General features: G+C 37.0%; 1 protein-coding gene across 4 annotated transcripts in view; it reads right to left on the minus strand.

The window, feature by feature from the left end:
* The window catches only part of CEP350 (centrosomal protein 350), a 261,140-nt gene that overhangs the window by 62,375 nt on the left and 175,946 nt on the right, over nt 1–22,819 (minus strand). For 2 of the 4 annotated variants that reach the window (XM_037825243.1, XM_037825242.1), the window contains 2 exons: nt 14,899–15,021; nt 13,571–13,770 (listed from right to left, as the gene is read on the minus strand). In XM_037825243.1, coding sequence (XP_037681171.1) covers nt 13,571–13,770; nt 14,899–15,021 — 323 coding nt within the window. The remainder of the gene's footprint in view (nt 1–13,570; nt 13,771–14,898; nt 15,022–22,819) is intronic. The other 2 variants (XM_037825245.1, XM_037825244.1) reach the window with 1 other exon arrangement.

The raw sequence follows: 22,819 nt of genomic DNA on the forward strand, positions 1-22,819 counted from the left end.
CTGAGAAGCTGAGTCCTATATCAGAAGCAAATGAGTCTCTTTCCTAGGACCTCTAAAATTTTTTCCAAGATGGAGAAGTCTGCAGCAGGATATTGAGGCTTAAAAAGGAGAAAGTTGACACAGAAGCAAGCCTCTGAATAAACTAAAACAAACAAACAAACAAACAAACAATTGGGGAAAAGAGAAAGACTACAGGTGAATTACATCTATTGTGCTTTATTTATGTATTGTTTGGTATGTTTATGGTTTTATTTACATATTTTTTGGTATGTACAGTGAAATAATATACCACATAGTTTTGTGTGCTTCTGAAGTTTCTATAAAAGGAGTCAATCTGCTTATAGCCTTCTGTGACTTGTTTTGTGATTATCATATGTTGATTTCTATTACTGTAATTTTTCACTTTCACTGAGCATAATATATTAGAATATACCACAATTTATCCATTCTCTGTTGACAGACATGTGGGTGGTTTCCATTTTTTTGCAAGTTCAAATATGCTGCTATGACCAATGCCATATATATCCTGCTGTGTGTGTGTGTGTGTGTGTGTGTGTGTGTGTGTGTGTGTGTGTGTGTGTGTGTAAGAGCTTCTCTATGACAGTGGTTGTTCCGGGTTGTTAAAGTTACCAGAAGCAAAATACCAGAAATGTATTGGCTTTTATAAAGGGGATTTATTAAGTTACACATTTACAGTTCTAAGGGCATAAAAAGGCCAAACTAAGGCATCAACAAGAGGATACCTTACACTGAGGAAAGGCCAATAGAATCCGGAACACCTCCGTTAGCTGGGAAAGCATGTTTGGCTCGCGTCTGTTGGTCCTTTGCTCCTGGATTGCATTACTTTCAGCTTCTGATTTCAGTGGCCTTCTCTTTAAGCATCTGTGGGTTTTCACTTAGCTTCTCCAGGGCAAACTCTGGGCTTCATCTTTTAGCTTAGCAACTCCAAACATATGGTTTCAATGGCTGTCTCCAAAATGTCTCTGGGTGTTTTCTCTCTAAGCATTTCTCTGAGCTCTCTTCCAAATGTCTCTGCCTTTTATCCTCTCAGAAGGGATGCCAGTAAACTAATTAAGATGTACCTTGAATGGGTAGGGTCATACCTCCATGGAAATGATCTAATCAAAAGTTCCCACCCGCAACTGGGTGAGTCACATCTTCATGGAAACAACCCAATCAAAGGGTCTCACCCACAAGAAGTCTGCATCCACCACAGTGGATCAAAAGAACACAGTCTTTCCTGGGGCACACAACAGTCTCAAACTGGCACAGTGGCTCTGACTTTTTAACCATAAACAAAATATTTATCCTTAACTATGCATGACATAGTGATATTTTCTATTTCAACTTTTAAAAAACGCTGATTACAAACCACTAAACTGATTTCATGCCCCTCTAAAAGGTCAGAGCCCACAATTTGAAAAACATTGTTCCAGGACAGTAGTTTTCAAACTTTTTGGCTTCAGGACCCCTTTACCCTCTCAAAACTTATTGAGGATTACAAAGAGCTTTAGTTTACATGGGTTATATCAATATTTACCATACCAGAAATTAAAACTGAAGAACTTAAAAAATATTTATTAATTCATTTAAAAATAAAAATAATAAATCTACATGTTAACATAAACAATATTTTTAAAAATCTAAAATAACTAAATTAAAAAAGTTTAGTCAAAGGAGAGGAATTATTTTAAAGTTTTATAAATATCTTTAATGTCTGTTTTAACAGAAAATGGCTGGATTATCGTATCTGCTTCTTAATTCAATTGGCAGCAATATGTTGTTTTGGTTAAAGTATATGCAGAAAAGCCAGCCTCATACAGACATGCAGTTAGAAAAGGCAGGAGTATCTTAAGTCTTTACAGATAACTGTAGATATTCTTTTCTGTCACTACACCAATACTTGATAAGTGGTAGTTTCCAAAAAATTATCTGTAATGTGGAATTTGAAACCGTATCAATGAACGTCGCATGATCTGTTACCCATTAAAATCTACTGGTTTACCTTTTACTTTGAACAGATCTTTTACCCATGCTTGATTCTGTAACAATCATACATTGGTTACCTGGAAAATATTGGTTCACTGAGTAATACAGATCTTCCAAATGTTGACACATTTCATCACACAATATGAAATGATGACATTCAGTAATATCCCCCACCACTCATATCAGAAAACCTTTTAAGTAGTGGGAAGCTGTTAAGCTAACTGTGGAGAGAAAAGCATTTCCAAAGTCTTAATTTTCACTTGAAACCTTGAATTTTATCATTGGAAATACATATTGTCAGTTGTTTTCCCTGAAGAGTCAAGGCTGCTCCATTCATTTTTTTAAAATATAATTTTACTGTGACTGTTCACACACCATACAATTATCCAAAGATCCCAAGTACACAATCAATTGCCCATGGTACCATCATGCAGCTGTGCATCCATCACCACAATTATTGTTTTTTTAAATTTTTAGAACATTTTCATTACTCCAGAAAAGAAATAAAAACAAAACAAAACAAAAAAAAGAAAAGAAAAGAAAAGAAAACTCAAATCCTCCCAATAGCCCTAACCACCCCACCCCTCCATTATTGACTCATAGTACTGGTATAGTACATCTGTTACTATTGATGAAAGAATGTTACAATACTACTAACTGCAGTACATAGTTTGCAATAGGTATATTTTTCCCCTATTATCCCTCTATTATTAACTTCTAGTTATAGTGTCATAAATTTGTTCTAGTTCATGAAAGAGATTTCTAATATTTGTACAGTTAACCATGGAGATTCTCCACCAAAGATTCACTGTTTTATACATTCCCATGTTTTAACATCCAACTTTCCTTCTGGTGATATACGTGACTCTAAGCTTCCCCTTTCCATCACCTTCACATATCATTCAGCATTGTTAGTTATTCTCCCAAGAACGTGCTACCGTCACCTCTGTCCATTTCCAAACACTTAAGTTCAACCTAGTTAAACATTCTGCTCATAATAAGGAAGTGCTCTCCATTCTTTAACCTTGTTCTATATCCTGGTAACTTATATTTCATGTCTATGGGTTTATATATTAAAATTAGTTCATATCAGTGAGGCCGTGCAATATTTGTCCTTATGCATCTGACTTACATCAAAGTACTGCCCTCGAGGTTTCTTCATTAATCCATTTTTTAAGATGGTTTTGTTCACCCACCATACTTTCAGTCCTAAGTATACAATCGATGGTTCCCTGTTTAATCATATATTTATGCATTCACCACCATCACCACTATCTATATAAGGACATAAGGACAGCTCCATTTCTTCCACAAAGGAGGAAGAAGAGTCAAAGAAGGCAGAGAGACAAAAGAGAAAGAAAAAGGAAAGAGAAAAAAAAAAAAAAAAGCATGACAGCTAAAAAGCAACTAAAGGAAAAACAGAGTTAACCTCAAGTAGAATAAAAGAGTCAGACAACATCACCAATGCCAAGAGTCCCATACCCGTCCCTTATGTCCCCCTCTAAAAGGTATTTAACTTTGGTATATTGCCTTTGTTACATTAGAGGAAGCATAATACAATGTTTCTGTTAATTATAGTCTCTAGTTTGCATTGACTGTATTCTTTCCCCAATACCACCCCATTTTTAACACTTTGCAAGGTTAACATTCACTTGTTCTCCCTCATGTAAAAACATATTTGTACATTTTACCACAACTGCTGAGCACTCTAGGTTTCACTGAGTTATATAGTCCCAGTCTTTATCTTTCCTCTTTCCTTCTGGTGTTCCACATGCTCCTAACCTTCATCTTTGTTCAGTGTATTTACATTGCTGTGCTACCATCACCCAAAATTGTGTTCCAAACCTCTCACTCCTGTCTTTTCCCATTTGTTGGTAGTGCTCCCTTTAGTATTTCTTGTAGTGCAGATATCTTGTTCCCAAACTCTGTCATTGTCTGTTTGTCAAAGAATATTTTAAACTCTCCCTCATATTTGAAGGACAGTTTTGTTGGATATAGGATTCTTGGTTGGCGGTTTTTCTCTTTCAGTATCTTAAATATACCACACCACTTCCTTCTTGCCTCCATGGTTTCTACCAAGAAATCCACACAGTCTTATCAAGCTTTCTCTGTATGTGATGGATTGCTTTTCTCTTACTGCTTTCAGGATTCTCTTTGTCTTTGACGTTTGATAATCTGATTATTAAGTGTCTTGACGTAGGTCTATTCATATCTATTCTGTTTGGGGTACGCTGCGCTCCTTGGATCTGTAATTTTAAGTATCTCATAAGAGAAGGAAAATTTTCATTGATTATTTCCTCTATTAATTGCTTCTGCCCCTTCTCCATTCTCTGCTCCTTCTGGGACACCCATGACATGTACATTCATGTGTTTCATGTTGTCATTCAATTCCCTGAGATGATGCTTACATTTTTCCATTCTTTTTCCTATCTGTTCTTTTGTGTGTAGGATTTCAGGTGTCTTGTTCTTAAGTTCCTGAATGTTTTTTTCTGCCTCTTGAGATCTGCTGTTGTATGTCTCCACTGTGTTCTTCATCCCGTGCTTTGCCTTTCATTTCCAGAGATTCTGCCAGTTGTTTTTTTTTCAAACTTTTGATTTCTACCTTATGTTCACCCAGTATTTTCTTTATACCCTTCCTCTCTCATTATATCTTCCCTAAACTCGTTGATTTGGTTTTTGATTTGATTTAGCTTATTTCTTTGAAAATCTTTAATAGATTTAATGGAAAATCTTTAAAGTGAAACAGTATCTCAACTGTATCTTGATTAAGGTGTAAGTCTGCTCCTTTGACTGGGCCATATCTTCATTTTTCCTAGTACAGATTGTAGTTTTCTGTTGTCTAGGCATCTGGTTTCCTTGGTTACCCCAGTCAGATTTTCCCAGACCAGAACGGGTTCAGGTCTTAGAATGGGGTTATATTCAGGGTGTATCTTAGAAGAATGACAGACTTTGCTGTGAGGTCTCCAGTCGCTGTGCTTTTCCTAACCTGCCTAGCAGGTGGCACCTGTCAGCCTGTCACTCCCTACTGGTGTAAGGAGATATGGCCCCTTCAGTTTCTGTTTTGGCCGTTTTCCCCCAGGCTCTGGGGTCTGGTTCTGAAGGGAAAGCTGGGTCCTACCTTCTTACTCTTAGGGAAGATACACCCCCAAGGGACTTATCATTTGCATTTGATCATCTCTCTGACTCCGTTATCTCCACCCCTGTATGGGTCAGAGCGCTACAAACTGAAAATGGCTGAGGCTCTCTTCACTGAAAATGGGTACAGCTCTATCCTCTGAGCCCATCAGGTTGGGAGAGAGAAAAAGGGGCAGAAAGCCCTTTTTAGAGCCAGTACATGGCCCCCCAGTTTCGCTCGTCGGCCAGAGGTGACACCTGGTCTTCTGGGCTCCCCTTCCTGGGACTGATGAGTCTTCTGGTTCTTTAAGGTCAGTTATCACTAAAAGCCTCTTTCTGCTTGTTGGGGGTTTGTATCTTGTTTTCAGCAGTCCACATTTGTTAATTAAAACCCCAGTTGGAGCTCAGTTCAGTTATATTTGCTTGCTGGAAGAGTGCTACTCACTACCACAGCAAGGTTTTGCAGCTAAGCCTGCCATGGGGGGAGGGGGCTCCCGGCACAGTTCTGCAGTTTTTACTTACAGATTTTATGCTGCGATCTCAGGGATTCCTCCAAATCCAGGTTGGTGTACAATGTGTGGACAGTCACTATTGTCCCCCAGCAGTTATTCCAAATTATTTACTAGTTGTTCATGGTTGTTCATCAGTTGTTCCAGGGGACTAACTAAATTCCACTCCTCTCTATGCCACCAACTTGCCGTCCCTCCCGCTCCATTCATTTTTTTCCCCATTCATTTTTAAGATACTGTTGCCAAATACCCAAGTCTGAATACCCATAGTCAGTCAGTCATTTAAGTAAAAATGGTGTTCCATGAAAAAAATGGCTAGTTCAGCTTGCAACTTAATCACTTAAGTGTTTTTCTTCAAAACAACCATAAGTCTTCAGCATACTCAAGTGCCTTATGCATATTTCCTATGTTATCACACAGAGTATTGTAAAGATGTATTCTTAAAGGTCAAGAATTAATAAAATTAATATTTTTTTAATGCTCCATCAAGGATATTCCTAAGGGAAAACGACTTTTTAAAATAATCTTGAATTCAAGGTGAATAATACAATAATTACTAGTACAGTCTGGTGCCACTGCCTCAAATCATGCTAACATACCACAGTTTGACCCATCAATGTTTTTGCACCATCCGTGAAATGTCAACAAAGCAAAAAAGGAAAACAATATATTAGTATTATAAAAGTAATTTTGACCTCCTGGTCCCCTGAAAGAATCTCAGGGACTCCTCGATTGTGGGGTTTCAGGAACCATACTTTGAGAACCATTGCTCTAGGATATATACCTGGGAATGGAACTGCTGAATTACTGAATTATAGGATATGTGTATCTTCACTTCTGTTATTTTTTAATTTGTTATTTTTAATGCAAAATGTTTTCCAAACTAGGTTTAACAATTTACACTTACACCAGAAATTCTTAGTTCCACTTAAAATATAACAGCTATGATGAGTACTGTAGTGGGTTGAATGGTGGTCCCCAAAAGAAATGTCCACATCTTAAACCTCACAAAACCTGTGAATATGGCTTTATTTGGAAAAGGGTCTTTACAAATGTAATTATGTTAGGATCTTGGGACAAGATCATCCTGGATTATCCAGAAGGGCCCTACATCCAATGATAAGTGTCCTCAAGACCCTGTGAAAATGAAGACAGAAACTGGAGCTATGCAGCCACAAGGATTACCAACAGCCAGCAGAAGCAAGAAGAGCCTACAGCCTTTGGAGAGAGCACAGCCTTGCCAACACCTTGATTTCAGACTCTGGGCTCCAGAATTGTGAGGAGAATAAATTTCTGTTGTTTTAAGCCATCAAATCTGTGGTGATTTGTTATGGAAGCCCTAGGAAACTAACATAGGTATGTAATGGTGTCTCTTCCTGGTTTTAATTTGCACTGCCCTAACTATGAACAAAGTTAAACATCTTTTCACATGCTTATTGGCCATGTGGAGTTCTTCATTTGTGAAGTGTCTGCTCTTTTGCCTACTTTTTTATGTGTTTGTTTTTTTATTAATGATTCATAGGAATTGCTTGTACAGTCTTTATACTGTTCCTTTGTCAGTCATATGTGTTGCAAATATATTCTCTTGCTTTGTGCTCTGTTGTTTTATTTTATGTATGGTGTATCAATGAACAGAAATTCCTAACTTACTCAGGTCAAGTTTATCAGTCTTCCCCTTAATGGTTCTTTTTTACAATGTTGACTTTCACACTGTAAATGAATGAATCTTTTTTTTTTATTGTCAGATAGGGATCCAAATTCATTTTTTCCACTCAAAAATATTTATTGGGGAGTTCCTCCTTTCTCCATTGATATGCAAAGTTATCTCTGTCACACAAGAACGGGTCTCTTTTTGGGCTATCTATTCCACTGGCCTATTTGTGCAAATATCACACATTTTAATTAGTACAACTTTAGAAGGCTTGATATCTTGTAAAGTAAGTTCCTGCATTTTATGGTTCTTTAACGCTAGAAATGTCTCTGCTATTTTAGTCCTCTGCTCTTTCACATCCATTTTTAAAATCAGCTAGTCAAATCCTATAAAGAAATCTTGCTGAGCTTCTGATTTAAACTGTCTTCAATCTACTGATTAGTTCAAGGAGAATTAATGTCATTTAACACTAAATCTATCCATAAACTTGGTATAGATCTCCATTTATTTTGGTCTTCTTTAATGTCTCTGATAAAATTCTAACTTATTTCCATAAAGAACTTCTATTTACACATCTTTTGTTAAACTTATTCCTACACACGTCATTTTTCTTGTTTCTCTTATAAATGGTATTTTTTTTTTAAATTAGATTTTTCTAAACAATTTTTGCTGATAATTGTTTTTTATGGATTTCGTATTTACCAACCTTGCTAAATTCGCTAATACTAATAATTGGCACATAAATTCTTGTGGTTTTCTATGTGCACAGCCTTATCATCTACAAAAAATGAGTTTTCTTCCTCCTTTCACTTTTTATAAAGTTTATTTTTCTGGTCTTACTAAACTGTGTATGACCTCCATGCAATGTTGAATAGAAGAGGTGATAATGGGAATTCTTGTCTTATTTCTGAATTCAAAGGGAAAGTTTTCTATGTTTTATCATTAAGTATGAGCAACACTGTAGGTATGGCTTTTAATTTTTGTTAACAGATACCCTTTATCAGGTAAAGAAAAGTTCCCCTCTATTCCTACTTTGTTCTGGGGTTTGTTTTATCAAAAATGTTTTCTTGAATTTTAACAAATGCCTTTTCTGAATGCACTGGGCTGATCATGTAATTTTTCTCCTTTAATGTGCTTAAAGTAATTCACCACATTGTCAATTTTCTAATATACACTAAATACTATTTGATCATGAAGTATTAAATTTTTACATTAAATTATTATTGAACATACTACACTAGATTATATTTAGAATGAATATGACTGGCCTTTTCCTTTTTGATACTAGCCTTTTCTGGATATAGTATCAAAGTTAAATACTAGCCTCATAAAATGAGTATGGAAATGCTTCCTTATTTTCTACTCTATGGAAAGTAAATAATTATAAGACTGGAATTTTTTTTCCCTTTAATGAGTGGTGCACTGGTGAAGCCAGAAGAGTCGTGTTTTTTGTAAAAAGATTTTTAGCTATTGGCACATGCTCTTTAACAGTCAAAAGACCAGTAAGGTTCTCTATTTCTTATTGAGTAAGCGTTGATGAATTGTATTCTTATAGGAATTATCCATTTCTAGGTTTTCAAGCATACTGGGATAAAGCTGCTCACAATATTTCTTACATTTCTAATTTCTGCAGCATTTCTAGTTTCATTGCCTTTTTTATCCTAAGTCATTTACATTTTTAAAAATATTGAAGAGGAGAACCATAGATGGCGGCTAGGTGAGACAGGGCAAAAAAACACCTCCGTGAAAAAGACTAGATAAAAGCCAGAAAGTGACCCAGAACACCAGTTCCAGTGATGCACCAGCCAGACAAGGTCTGCTAAATCCACAGGGACCGTGCATTTGGTGAAACTGGGAGTCTGCATTCTGAAATGAGTGAGTGAGCCGGGTGAAAGTCCAGTGGCCGCGCTGCAGTGCGGGGGAACCCATGGGGTGGCATTTGGAAACGGACTAGTTCTTTAAAAAAAAAAAAAAACCCAGGAGCGGCCGCGGTTATGATGGTGAGAACCGCGCAGTGCAGCACAGCAGGAGCGGGCTGTGCCAACCTCTCGGTGTCTGGTATGGAGAATAGCCCGCTGCTGATTGTCTTGGGGTCAGGAGGCAGAGGGGAGCCCAAAGGAGAAAGAAACCATGCCGCTTGCAGCCATCTCCCCGGTGGGCTGGTAACGCTCCTGCCCGGGGCCGGAACTATAGCCCAGAGCTGCGCCAAGGGTCCCAGTTTGACAGGGGGTATTTCCTGCAGCACTGCGCATGCAATACAACATTGGCTGTGGACAGCGGCCTTTAGTGCACCCACAGCTAATTTCCCGAAGCTGGGAAGGTGAAGCTGTGCGAAAAGGGGGGAAATTAACACGTTCCATTCAGCCTCCTTTACAGCAGGCTGGGAACGCCCCTGCACGGCCCGGCAGCCCAGGGCTTCCCTGGAGGGCTGATGTGCACTTGTGACATGGCACAGCCTTCCCTCAGCAGAGGTCCTGGAAGAGCACGGCTGGGAATGGGGACCCGCTCGGAAATCCCAGGAACCTTATGCCAATACCAAGGACTTGTGGGTCAGCTGCAGAGACAATCTGTGGCAAGACTGAAGTGAAGGCTTAGACTCTTGCAACAGCCTTAAATCTCTAGGAACACCTGGGAGGTTTGATTAAAGCTGCCCTGCCTCCCTAACCGCTCAGACACAAGCCCCACATTCAGGGAGGACAGCACCAACAATACACCCAAACTTAGTGCACCAATTGAACCCCACAAGAATCAGATCCTCATACACCACAAAGACAAAGTTGGGGAGAACTGACTTGAGGGGAATAGGTGACTCATGGACGCCATCTGCTGGCTAGCTAGAGAAAGTGTATGTCACCAAGCTGTAGACCTGACAAATGAGAGATCAGTATTTTGTATATCCAGAAAGAACCCTATCAAGTAAAGCAAATGCCAAGAGGCCAAAAACAACAGAATACCTTAAAGCATATGATAAAACGAGATGGATATGGAGAACCCAAACTTAAACAGCCAAATCAAAAGATCAGAAGAGACACAGTACTTGGCACAATTAATCAATGAACTAAAATCAAACAACGAGAGCATGGCACAGGATATAAAAGACATAAAGAAGACCCTAGAAGAGCATAAAGAAGATATTGCAAGAGTAAATAAAAAAATAGGAGATCCTTATGGAAATAAAAGAAACTGTTGGCCAAATTAAAAAGACCCTGGATACTCATAACACAAGACTAGAGGAAGTTGAACAATGACTCAGCATCCTCGAGGAACACAGAATGGAAAATGAAAGAACAAAAGAAAGAATGGAGAAAAAATAAAAAAAATCAAAACGGATCTCAGGGATATGATAGATAAAATAAAACGTCCAAATTTAAGACTCATTGGTATCCCAGAAGGGGAAGAGAAGGGTAAAGGTCTAGAAACAGTATTCAAAGAAATTGTTGGGGAGAACTTCCCCAATCTTCTACACAATATAAATACGCAAAGCATAAATGCCCAGCAAACTCCAAATAGAATAAATCCAGATAAACCCACTCCAAGACATATTCTGATCAGACTGTCAAATACTGAAGAGAAGGAGCAAGTTCTGAAAGCAGCAAGAGAAAAGCAGTTCACCACATACAAAGGAAACAACATAAGACTAAGTAGTGACTACTCAGTGGCCACCATGGAGGCAAGAAGGCAGTGGCATGACATATTCAAAATTCTGAGAGAGAAAAATTTCCAACCAAGAATATTTTATCCAGCAAAACTCTCCTTCAAATTTGAGAGAGAGCTTAAATTTTTCACAGACAAACAAATGCTGAAAGACTTTGCTAATAAAAGACCTGCCCTTCTTCAGATACTAAAGGGAGCCCTACTGACAGAGAAACAAAGAAAGGAGAGAGAGATATAGAGTAATTTAACAGACATATATAGAACATTACATCCCAAATCACCAGGACACATATTCTTCTCTAGAGATCACGGATCTTTCTCCAGAATAGACCATAGGCTGGGACATAAAACAAGCCTCAATAAATTACCAAAAAAAAAAAAAAAAAAAAAAGAATATACTCAAAGCACATTCTCTGACCACAATGGAATACAAATAGAAGTCAGTAACCATCAGAGACTTAGAAAATTCACAAACACCTGGAGATTAAAAATGAGGGGGAGATGAAAACATTCCCGGATAATCAAAAGCTGAGGGACTTCCTCACCAGTAGATCAGTCCTGTAAGAATTGCTAAAGGGAACTGAGCAGGCTGAAAGGAAGGGACACTAAACAACTGACTGAAACCACATGAAGAAATAAACATTTCCAGTAAAGATCACATGGTAAATATGAATACCAATACTACCATATTTTTGATTTGTAACTCCACTATTTACTTCCTACACAATCTAAAATATATAAACCGTAATGATAAATCAGTGGTTTTGGACTCAATGTAAAATATGTAATTTTTGACAAGAACTACATAAAGGTGGGAGAATGGAGGAGTATAGGAACATAGTTTATGTGTTCTATTGAAGTTAAGTTGGTATCAAAGAAAAACAAGATTGTTATGGATTTAAGAGGTTAAATTTAAGCCCCACGGTAAACACAAAGAAAGTATCAGAGAATACGACCATAGAGATGAAAAGGGGAGTATGGGTTACAAGAAGGGGGGGAAGGGGCAATGGGGAGTTAAGAAAGGAGTGTAGGGTTTCTGTTTGGGGTGAAGGGAAATTTCTAGTAATGGATGGTGGGAAGGTGATAGCATTACAACATTCTAAATGTGATTAATCCCACGAACGGAATGCTAGGGAGGGGTTGGAATGGGAAGATTTAGGCTGTATATATATGTTTCCACAATTGAAAAAAAAAAAAAAAAAGATGGTCTAAATAGATAATGACAATTAAATGCCAAGGATGATCCTGGATGGGATCTGAGGGTGGAGGAGAGGAGGTTCAAAGGGACACAGTTGGGACATAAGAAAAAAAAAAAAGAAATATAGAATATAAGCTTTGTAACATGACCACAGACATAGGGGACTGGTGGTTTGATGGGTTGAGCCCTCTACCATAGGTTTTACCCTTGGGAAGACAGTTGCTGCAAAGGAGAGGCTAGGCCTCCCTATAATTGTGCCTAAGAGCCTCCTCCAGAATGCCTCTTTGTTGCTCAGATGTGGCCCTCTCTCTCTAGCTAAGCCAACTTGAAAGGTGAAATCACTGCCCTCCCCCCTACGTGGGATCAGACACCCAGGGGAGTGAATCTCCCTGGCAACGTGGAATATGACTCCCGGGGAGGAATGGAGACCTGGCATCGTGGGACGGAGAACATCTTCTTGACCAAAAGGGGGATGTGAAAGGAAATGAAATAAGCTTCAGTGGCAGAGAGATTCCAAAAGGAGCCGAGAGGTCACTCTGGTGGGCACTCTTACGCACAATTTAGACAACCCATTTTAGGTTCTAAAGAATTGGGGTAGCTGGTGGTGGATACCTGAAACTATCAAACTACAACCCAGAACCCATGAATCTCGAAGACAATTGTATAAAAATGTAGCTTATGAGGGGTGACAATGGGATTGGGAAAGCCATAAGGACCACACTCCACTTTGTCTAGTTTATGGATGGATGTGTAGAAAAATAGGGGAAGGAAACAAACAAACAAAGAGGCAAAGGTACCCAATGTTCTTTTTTACTTCAATTGCTCTTTTTCACTTTAATTATTATTCTTGTTATTTTTGTGTGTGTGCTAATGAAGATGTCAGGGATTGATTTAGGTGATGAATGTACAACTATGTAATGGTACTGTGAACAATCGAATGTACGATTTGTTTTGTATGACTGCGTGGTATGTGAATATACCTCAATAAAATGAAGATTAAAAAAACAATTCAGAACGTTTCAAAAAAAAAAGAATGTAAGCTTTGTATCAATGTTGAATTTCTTGAACTTCTTAGCTGCGCTTAATGGGACTGCATAAAAGAATGTTCTTGTTCATGGGAAATGTATATGTGAATTATAGTGTTTGTTCAAGGATGTGTGCAGCTTGCTGTCATATGTTCAGAAGACAGAGCAATAGATGGTGGATGATAGGGAGGGAGGGAAGGAAAGAAAGAAATGGTGGCGTGACAGGATGTTAAAGATGGTGAATCAGGGTATCAGGCGGGTTGGGGTATGCTGGAGTTCTGTGTATGGGGTTTGTACTGTTTTTGCACTGTTCCTATAAGTTTGAATTTATTACAAAATAAAATTAAAAAAAAAAACATAAAAATTATGAAATAAATCTTTCAATTATGTTTGACTTTAGTTTGTAGTCTGAATAGTCAGTATTTATTACCTTTCTGTTCTGTCCTCTGGTCCTCCAGTTCTTTCTTAGGGGTTTTAGATCTTATTAATTCTTTGTCCCAGGCAGCCAAAGCTTGTTTTTCCATTTGACGAATCTCTGCTTCCTCTGCATCTAAACGTCGCTTCCACTCTAGTAGCTCTTCTGCATGTTGTCGCCGTTGCATTAGTTTTTGTTCTCGTTTTGTCAGAAATCTATGGCCACACCAAGAAAAATAGTGAGAGAACAAACCTATAAGCAGAAATCACTTTGCGAGCTCTATCACTAATTACCTTATCAAAAGCTGTGGAAAACACAATGTTCACACTACTCTCTCTGAAAAAAGTTTGAGCTAATAGAAGCTTGGATGAGATAACATTCAGAAAATGAGGGAATTTGTTTTTTACTTATAATAGTTTATAAGATTAGCAAAGGAAAAATAATCATAAATTCAGAAAAATAAATCTTTGGAATATCTGGATAGCCATGACTGATGATGTCAGTAATTAACTTAAATATTCTTCTTCATATGTAATGCTTTCTCAAAACAAAAGATGTAAGGAATTTATTCTGAAGGCTCTGACCAGAAAACAAACAAACCCAAACCAACAAAGACTGAAAACAACAACAAAAAGAAACCCAAACCCTCCAAAACAAGCAAGCAAAACAACAACAACAACAACAACAACAACAACAACACGTTCATGTCCCTTTACTTTTATTTTTCAAATTCAATTTGATTTAATTTCAGGTCTAGTGAGTTTGGTTTCTGTTACCTAAAAGATGCAATGTCAGGTGATAACCTATTTTTTCCCATGGAGAGAACACTGAGCACCACATTCAGATGCTTTATGCAGTCAAACATATCTATTTGTTTACTTGACTAAAGAAACATCTCATATTTCTTAATCTAACCCTTTCTCTGAACTTAAATGGTTCATCGTACCTTAGCTCCTAAGGGATAGGAGAAGTTACTGATTTAGGAAGTTATTTGAGTAGTTAAAAAGCTACTGCTGAATTCTCCTCAAATGCAGATGCCACCACTAAATAAAAGGTGAGCTGCTCATGTTCCTGGGGTTAGATCTACAGTGGTAGCTAATCAACAAAAGTGTATCCACACATCCAACAAATACTTAATAAAAAGCACAAGAACTGTCACTCCACTTCTTGAACAGTCAGCATGTCATGTTAACGTAGAAACAAAGATGGAAATTTACAGAACATTTGACAAGAAGCCTCAAGCCTGTTAAACCAAATTAAAGGGAAAAAAAAAAAAAGCAAACCAAAACAAACAAAAACAGAGCATGCTCTATCAAAGAGTGCACTGAAAAAGGTGCAGTTACCTGACCAACTGGTTGTAGATATACAGCTGGAATTTGGGATGAAGGTTGGGAAAACAGACACTGAGAGAGGCCCAGTGGTGAGACGTAAAGACAGAGAAGAAGTAGTGAACAGGAGAGCAGTGTCTACAAAATAAGGAGGAAGATTTTAAAACCAAGAGATCAAGAGGCAGAAAGAATGAGAAAGGGAAAGCTTAAGATCTGAGTGAAGAACTTTTTAATACGCTTTCTGAATAATATTACAAGCTACTCAGCCAAAGCAAGTGTTTTACTCTGTGGGATATATAAAACATGTACCTTTATAGATATTACCAATGATTTCTGAATAAACATATGCCTTCCTTCTCACATGCTGCATAACCATCATCTACATTTTCAGGTAAATTTAGTTGTTTGTAAAGTGAAGTAATGAGAAGTACAGTGTAGGGCCAAATAGCTTTTCCCATAGGCTTTACCATGGAGTACAACAATTATGGCCATAAACCTAGCATATAAGCAACTCTATAAAACATGTAATCCTGAGCAAGTGACTATTATATTTGTACCTCATGTTCTATTTTGAGCCTTAAATAATAAAAGCACTACATTTGCCCTGCTTATTTACCATCACAATCTAGTTTGGAAAAAGTAAAATAATTTAGAAAATCAATCTGTAGAAAAAATATTTTGTTTACTTCTACAACATAAAATTTACTGCTAACAGGACCTACCAGAATTGTCTTGATTTATATTTAACAAAGGCCCACTTTAACAATACATTGAAATACAGTATCCATTTGATAAAATATCAAAACATAAGATGAAAGAGAGCTAGTCCCAATAAATACAGTTGGTGAAATGACTCATGCTGTGGACAGCTCAATCGTAAGGTTAAAAGTAAGAAAATTTCAAATGTTAAAATTACCAAAGCAGGAAAAACAAATTTCTCTCTCTTGTTAAAATAGTATATATATATATATGTATGAATAAATACATATATATGTAAAAGAATAACTAAGTTTATTCATTGTTTAGAAAGGTTAATTCTCTTTGACAGAGCATGCTCCTGTCCACATGCACACAACAGTAACTTGTAGATCAAGGCAATATTTATTGCCTTGGAAGGGCAAGGAATAGTATCAGCATGTCACAGAGGTGAGAAAATCTAGGTATAAATCCAGCCACTTGTTTGGATTTTTAAAAGTATGCACAAACTTGCCTACATGTATGTCTTTAAATAATGGAGTATTTCAAAGTCTGTTTCCCACATATAATTTAGTACTTTATCTCTCCGTCATTTATTTATATACACTCACCTACACACACTCATATTTGGATTGCCTTGATTTTCTGCAATGAAGTTCAAGGAAAAGAATTTTTACCAAATTTCAGTAAGACACTGCAATCTTCCTTGCCATTCTTTATGAATGCACGATAAACTTATTTTGATGCCAAAGTATCAAAATATTATGCAAAAACAAATGTACTTAGTAAAAGGTTCAAAAAATCTATTCATAACATTCAAATATCACCCACCCTCTTAATTGTATAACTGCTAAATGCATGCATGACCTAGTACAAAAAGTAAAATAATATTGGAACATGCAAAATAAACTTTAAAAGGATTCAATTTTAATTCTTTTGTCCAGCCTAATATGGAGGACAATAACTTTCGCTATTAGAGCAAGCACCAATAATTTACTTTTCAAGTATAAAGATTAAGGATCTTCAAAAGCTCTGGTTTAGAAATGAGGAACAAAAGAAATGGCTAACAGAAAATGAAAATAAGATAGTTTAAGAAATAGTGTAAGAAAAGTTTTAATTTAACCTTAAAGAAAAATGTTCCTTTTATTTAATAAAAATATAAAAATTCCCAGAAACATATATTCCTTTTAATACAAAAATTCCCAGAAACAAATGTTCGTTAACATTTTAACAGAAATATTTAATAGACACATAAATTTTAAAAATACAGAACTGAAAGGTGCCTTTAAGAGTTGAAAGAAATAAAGCTGAGATAAAAGAAGCAGTACCTCATACTAGAGTTAACTATCCTGAGATGATGCACAGATAAGAAATATAAAAAATGTGTGAATGACGGAGACATAAATACCTACTAATAGAAAATGAGATACAGCTACCCTTTATGTTTGATGACAAGCCTCCTATGGTGGGTAATAGAGCACCAGACTAGGATTAAATATGTAACAGATTTAATCTAGTACAGAAATTATTATGTTCTTATAATGTTTAAACTTAAGGAATTTGTGAATAAAGTAATTAATTCACTTTTAAAGTCACACTTTCACACTTTAAACTTGTCTGGTGTAGCTGTTCAAACTCCAGTAACCAGCCATCTAGCTATTTTCATCTTTAATGTCAGCCAGATAACTAGCCTAATGGAAACAAGTCTCCACTGCTGCGGAAGATCTATCCTCTAGTCTCTGGTTTAACTCCTGGTAGACTATGATGGTAAGTACACTGGAGCTGAAGTCCAGAGAGCAGGGCTCTAGTTCTAGCTCTGCCATTCCGCTATGTGTGTGAATTTAGGCAAATTACTTAATCTCTGTGGGTCTTAATTTCTTCATGCTAAAGAAAGGGACTATACTAGATGATTTCCTTAAGAGCCCTTCCGGTTTTAGCATTTTATGATTCTTTCTCCATTCAAGCATCTCCTATCTCCCACTTTTTTTTACACCTAAACCCACTGCTAGATATTTTTATTTTATTTATTTTTTTATTGACATTGTTCACATACCATACAATTATCCAAAGATCCAAAGTGTACAATTAATTGCCCCCAGTACCATCATACAGCTGTGCATCCATCACCACAATTGTTTTTTCAATTTTTAGAACATTTTCAATACTCCAGAAAAGAAATACAGACAAAAAAAAAAAAAAAAGGAAACTCAAAACCTCCCATACCCCTAACTAAACCCCCTCCATCATTGACTCATAGTATCAGTACAGTACATTTGTTACTGTTTATGAAAGAATATTAAAATACTACTAACTGTAATTAGTTTGCAATAGGTATATTTTTCCCTATATGCCCCTCTATTATTTTTTTTTAAGTTTCAGAATAGTATTTAATTTTCAGATATTTACTGTCATCTTATTTGATATCACAAAATAGTGGCTGTGTTATAAATTTTACAGATGAGGATATTGTCGCACTATTCTCACCATACCTAAGTTGCAGAATAAATCTGAATACAGATCAATACTTCCAATTCTTCCTCCTTTGTGTATTTACAAACATGTCTACACATAACCCTTGCTATTCAAATTATTTTTATCTGAACCAAGGAAGTAAATGCATTGAGATAATTTTGTTTTATTTATAGGAATTCTCACCGCAAACTATACAACCTTAGGGATCAGAGAGTAAACAGACTTTTTCTTTTTTTGCCAAACCCTCAGAAGCTAAAATGGTTCAGTATTTTCCATTAACTATGCAATAAATAGCAAATCTTGGGTCCAAAATTAATATTCTTTTGTTTCAGTGTATGAAATAGAAGGTAATAACTGCCACTTAAATTTAGTGGTTCAGTGACTACAATAACAGATGTCTCTTCAGATATAAATAGACATTTTCACCAACACTGCTCCCTATATGCCATTGCTCTATGTATCTCATACCTATCTCCAGACAATGGCATCTAATCTACAACAACCAATAAAACGTAATCGAGCATACACATTTTTCAATGGTCTCAAAAAGTATAAGGGTATTCCTTTGGATTTTCAAAAGAAGTCTGTATTTTCAGACTTAAATTTAATAGCTTTTAATTATTCTTAGTCTAATTCCTGTTTTATCAATTAGGAAACTAAAAGTCATCTTACAAGTTAAGTGAGATGACCACATTTACAATCACCAAGTCAGAAAAGTGAGGCAACTACCTTCATCATCTGATTTCTAGTGTTTCAGAAAGAATGCCATACCATAAAACTGAGTTATCCATTTGAAAGAGAGTGAAAGAAATGGTAGCATGGAATAGGATGTGATACCAAGTATGTTTTCTCCTTCATAATGTCACCATTCTGCAATGTCTGTTTATTCCTCTCTGCAACACGGAATTAAAAATAATTTAATATAGGGTTGTGTCTTATGATGACTATGATGACAATAAAGCCAAACTTATATTCAGTGGTCACTATATGGCTTAAAAAATGCATCTTCAGCTAAGATTACAGAACCCTTCTCCATCTCTCTCTCCTTTCTTTGTTTCTCTGTCAGTAGGGCTCCCTTTAGTATCTGAAGTAGGGCAGGTCTTTTATTAGCAAAATCTCTCAGCATTTGTTTGTCTGTGAAAAATTTAAGCTCTCCCTCAAATTTGAAGGAGAGTTTTGCTGGATATTCTTGGTTGGAAATTCTTCTCTCTCAGAATTTTGAATATGTCATGCCACTGCCTTCTCGCCTCCATGGTGGCCACTGAGTAGTCACTACTTAGTCTTATGTTGTTTCCTTTGTATGTGGTGAACTGCTTTTCTCTTGCTGCTTTCAGAACTTGCTCCTTCTCTTCAGTATTTGACAGTCTGATCAGAATATGTCTTGGAGTGGGTTTATCTGGATTTATTCTATTTGGAGTTTGCTGGGCATTTATGCTTTGTGTATTTATATTGTGTAGAAGGTTTGGGAAGTTTTCCCCAACAATTTCTTTGAATACTCTTTCTAGACCTTTACCCTTCTCTTCTCCTTCTGGGACACCAATTAGTCTTATATTTGGATGTTTTATTTTATCTATCATATCCCTGAGATCCATTTTGATTTTTCTGATTTTTTCCCCATTCTTTCTTTTGTTCTTTCATTTCCTGTTCTGCGGTCCTCGAGGAGGCTGAGTCGTTGTCCAACTTCCTCTAATCTTGTATTATAGTATCCAGAGTCTTTTTAATTTGGCCTACAGTTTCTTTAATTTCCATAAGATCTTCTATTTTTTTAATTTACTCTTGCAATTTCTTCTTAATGCTCTTCTAGGGTCTTCTTTATGTCTTTTATATCTTGTGCCATGCTCTTCTTCATGTCCTTTATATCCTGTGCCATGCCCTCGTTGTCTGTCTTTAGTTCTTTGATTAATTGTTCCAAGTACTGTCTCCTCTGATCTTTTGATTTGGGTGTTTGGGTTTGGGTTACCCATATCATCTGTTTTTTTCATATGCTTTAAAATTTTCTGTTGTTTTTGGCCTCTTGGCATGTGCTTAAGTTGACAGGGTTCTTTCAGAATACGTATGCTAATTCAAATACTTCTCTCTAATTTGTCAGATCTACAGCTTGGTGGTGTACACTTTCTCTAACTAGTCAGCAGGTGGTGTCTGCGTGCCACCTATTCCCCTCAAGTCAGTTCTTCCCAACTCTGTCTTTGTGGTGTGTGGGGGTCTGATTCTTGTGGGGTCCAACTAGTGCACCAGTTTTGCATGTGTAATTGGTGCTGTCCGCCCTGAATGTGGGGCATGTGTCTGAGTGGTTAGGTACTGAGGGCGACTTTAACAATCAAACCACCCAGGTATTCCTGGAGATTTAAGGCTGTTTCAAGAGATAAACCTTCAGTTCGGTCTCGCCACAGATTGTCTCTGCTGCTGACCCACAAGTCCTTGGTATTGGCATATGGTCCCTGGGGATTTCCGAGTGGGTCGCTCTTCCAAGCCGTGCCCTTCCAGGGCCTCTGCTGAGGGAAGGTTGTGCTATGTCACAAGTGCACGCCATCCCTCAAGGGAAGTTTTGGGCCGCAGGGCCATGTAGGGGTGTTCCCAGCCTGCTGAAAGGATGGCTGAATGGGGCGTGTTAATTTCCTTTTGCACCGCTCCGCCTTCCTAGCTCTGGGACAATTAGCTGCAAGTGTGTGAAAGGCTACTGTCCATGCCCGATACTGTGGCATATGTGTGTGATGCTGGAAACACTTCCCGTAGCCCTGGGACTTTTTGGAGCAGCTCTGGGCTGTGGCACTAGTGCCCAGAAGGAGCATTCCCTGCCTGCCGGGAAGATGGCTGCAAGGGACATGGTTTTCTTCCCCTTTTGGCTAACCTCTGCCTGCCTCACTCCAAGACAATTAGCAGCGGGTGCACTAAAGGCTATCATCCATGCTAGATACTGAGGCGTACTCACAGGTAGTGGAGACGCCATTCCTGCCGCGCTTCCCTGTGTGGTTCTCACTGCCATTTCCGCAGCTGCTTTTGGGTTTTTTTAAAAAAAACTAGTCCGTCTCCAAATGCCAACCCATGGTTTCCCCACACCACAGTGCTTACTCACTTGTTTCAAAATGCAGACTCCCGGTTTCACCAAGTGCACGGTCCCTGTGGATTAGGGGACCTTGCCCAGCTGGTGCATTGCTGAAACTGGTGTTCTGGGTGACTTTCTGGTTTTTATCTAGTATTTTTCATGGAGGTGTTTTTTTGCCCTGTGTCTCCTAACTGCCATCTTCTGGAGTTCCGGATCCACAGTTTTTACTTACAGATTTTATGCTGTAATCTTGGGCATTCCTCCCAATTCAGGTTGGTGTATGATGAGTGGATGGTCACGTTTGTCTCCCCGCAGTTATTCCGGCTTATTTACTAGTTGTTTCTGGTTTTTTTTCAGTTGTTCCAAGGGGACTACTTAGCTTCCACTCCTCTCTTTTCCACCATCTTAGATCCCATTGCTAGATATTTGACATAAATCAGAACCTATTTTTTCCACTGGGCTAATGTAATTGTGGACTGTGTTTTCGGCAGACTATAAAACCATGCTATTAGGTGAAAGAGAAATATTATATAATTTAAGTTTAAAATGAAACTTCCAGCTCTAAAACCCTTTGATTCTGAAAGATATATTAAAACAAGCTAAAATATAACCCCTTAAATCATTTTTTAATTCCTTCTGGATCTGTAATTCTTTAATTCTATATAGTTATAAATAAAAATAGAACAGTGCTTCAAATTTTAAAATGGATTAAATCTTTCAAGTTTTTAAGTATCTTTAATGATATTCAAAGAGGTAAATGAAAAAATGGATAGTACTGACTTAAAAGAAAAGTAGTTTAGTATTTTTTCCCTTCAGCAAAACCTTTTCTATTATTTAAATTTGTCTAATAATTTGCATATACTTACTAAACAAATTAATATAGGATAGGTCATTATTCCTGAACTAGGAAGTGCAGAAAATTAAAACACAGTATCAGGCTGCCAGGATTTATTCAGTACTACACTAGTCTAGAACTTTCTCTATGAAAATTATTATTTCTAATTTAAGGCAATAATATTTAATAAGTTATTTAAAATAATTCTAAGTAAGATGCCTTCTTTAATAGACATCAAAAGCCTTTGTATTAAGTCCTTAATCTTTTAAACCTGGCAGCTTAATGGTGAAAAATTCAGTACTGATCAGACAATATCATAAATATTTTTTGACAGAGCTATATCATAAAATATTTGACTTTTTGATAACTTAAAACCAAATATATTGACTCTGCTTTTTAAATAGTTTCTAAGCAATAGTTTCACCGAAAAGTGAGAAATGAATTTTTTCAGGTGATAGCCTGAAAGAAAGAACCCGAAAACTTTTACCAGGTTCACCATAGGCTTCATTTTTCCATAATACTTAAGTCTGCAATGACCAACTCAAAATAATTTTTTTGCTTCTTAATTCAAAATTATATTTGAATCTGAACACTCATCCATGAAAATATCCTTGATATACCTCTGCCAGTAAAAAATTTCTTTTTCTCTCCTCAACTTCCTTAGTAACACACACACACACACACACACAATCTCTAGAGAAAGCTGCCTGCCACTTGTTCCTTTTCCCTCATAAACTAAAAGATGAGGCCAGGGTTTATGTATTATTCATGTCGATATTCCTACGAACCTAGCACATTTACACAATTCTCAGTAAATAATTCCTGAGGGAATAAATGCATAATTAATAACACAGAAGAAAAGAAGCTCCTATTCAAAATGAAAGAAAAAA

The sequence above is a fragment of the Choloepus didactylus genome, chromosome 2 (genome assembly GCF_015220235.1).
Source record: "Choloepus didactylus isolate mChoDid1 chromosome 2, mChoDid1.pri, whole genome shotgun sequence".
In the NCBI taxonomy this organism is placed as follows: domain Eukaryota; kingdom Metazoa; phylum Chordata; class Mammalia; order Pilosa; family Megalonychidae; genus Choloepus; species Choloepus didactylus.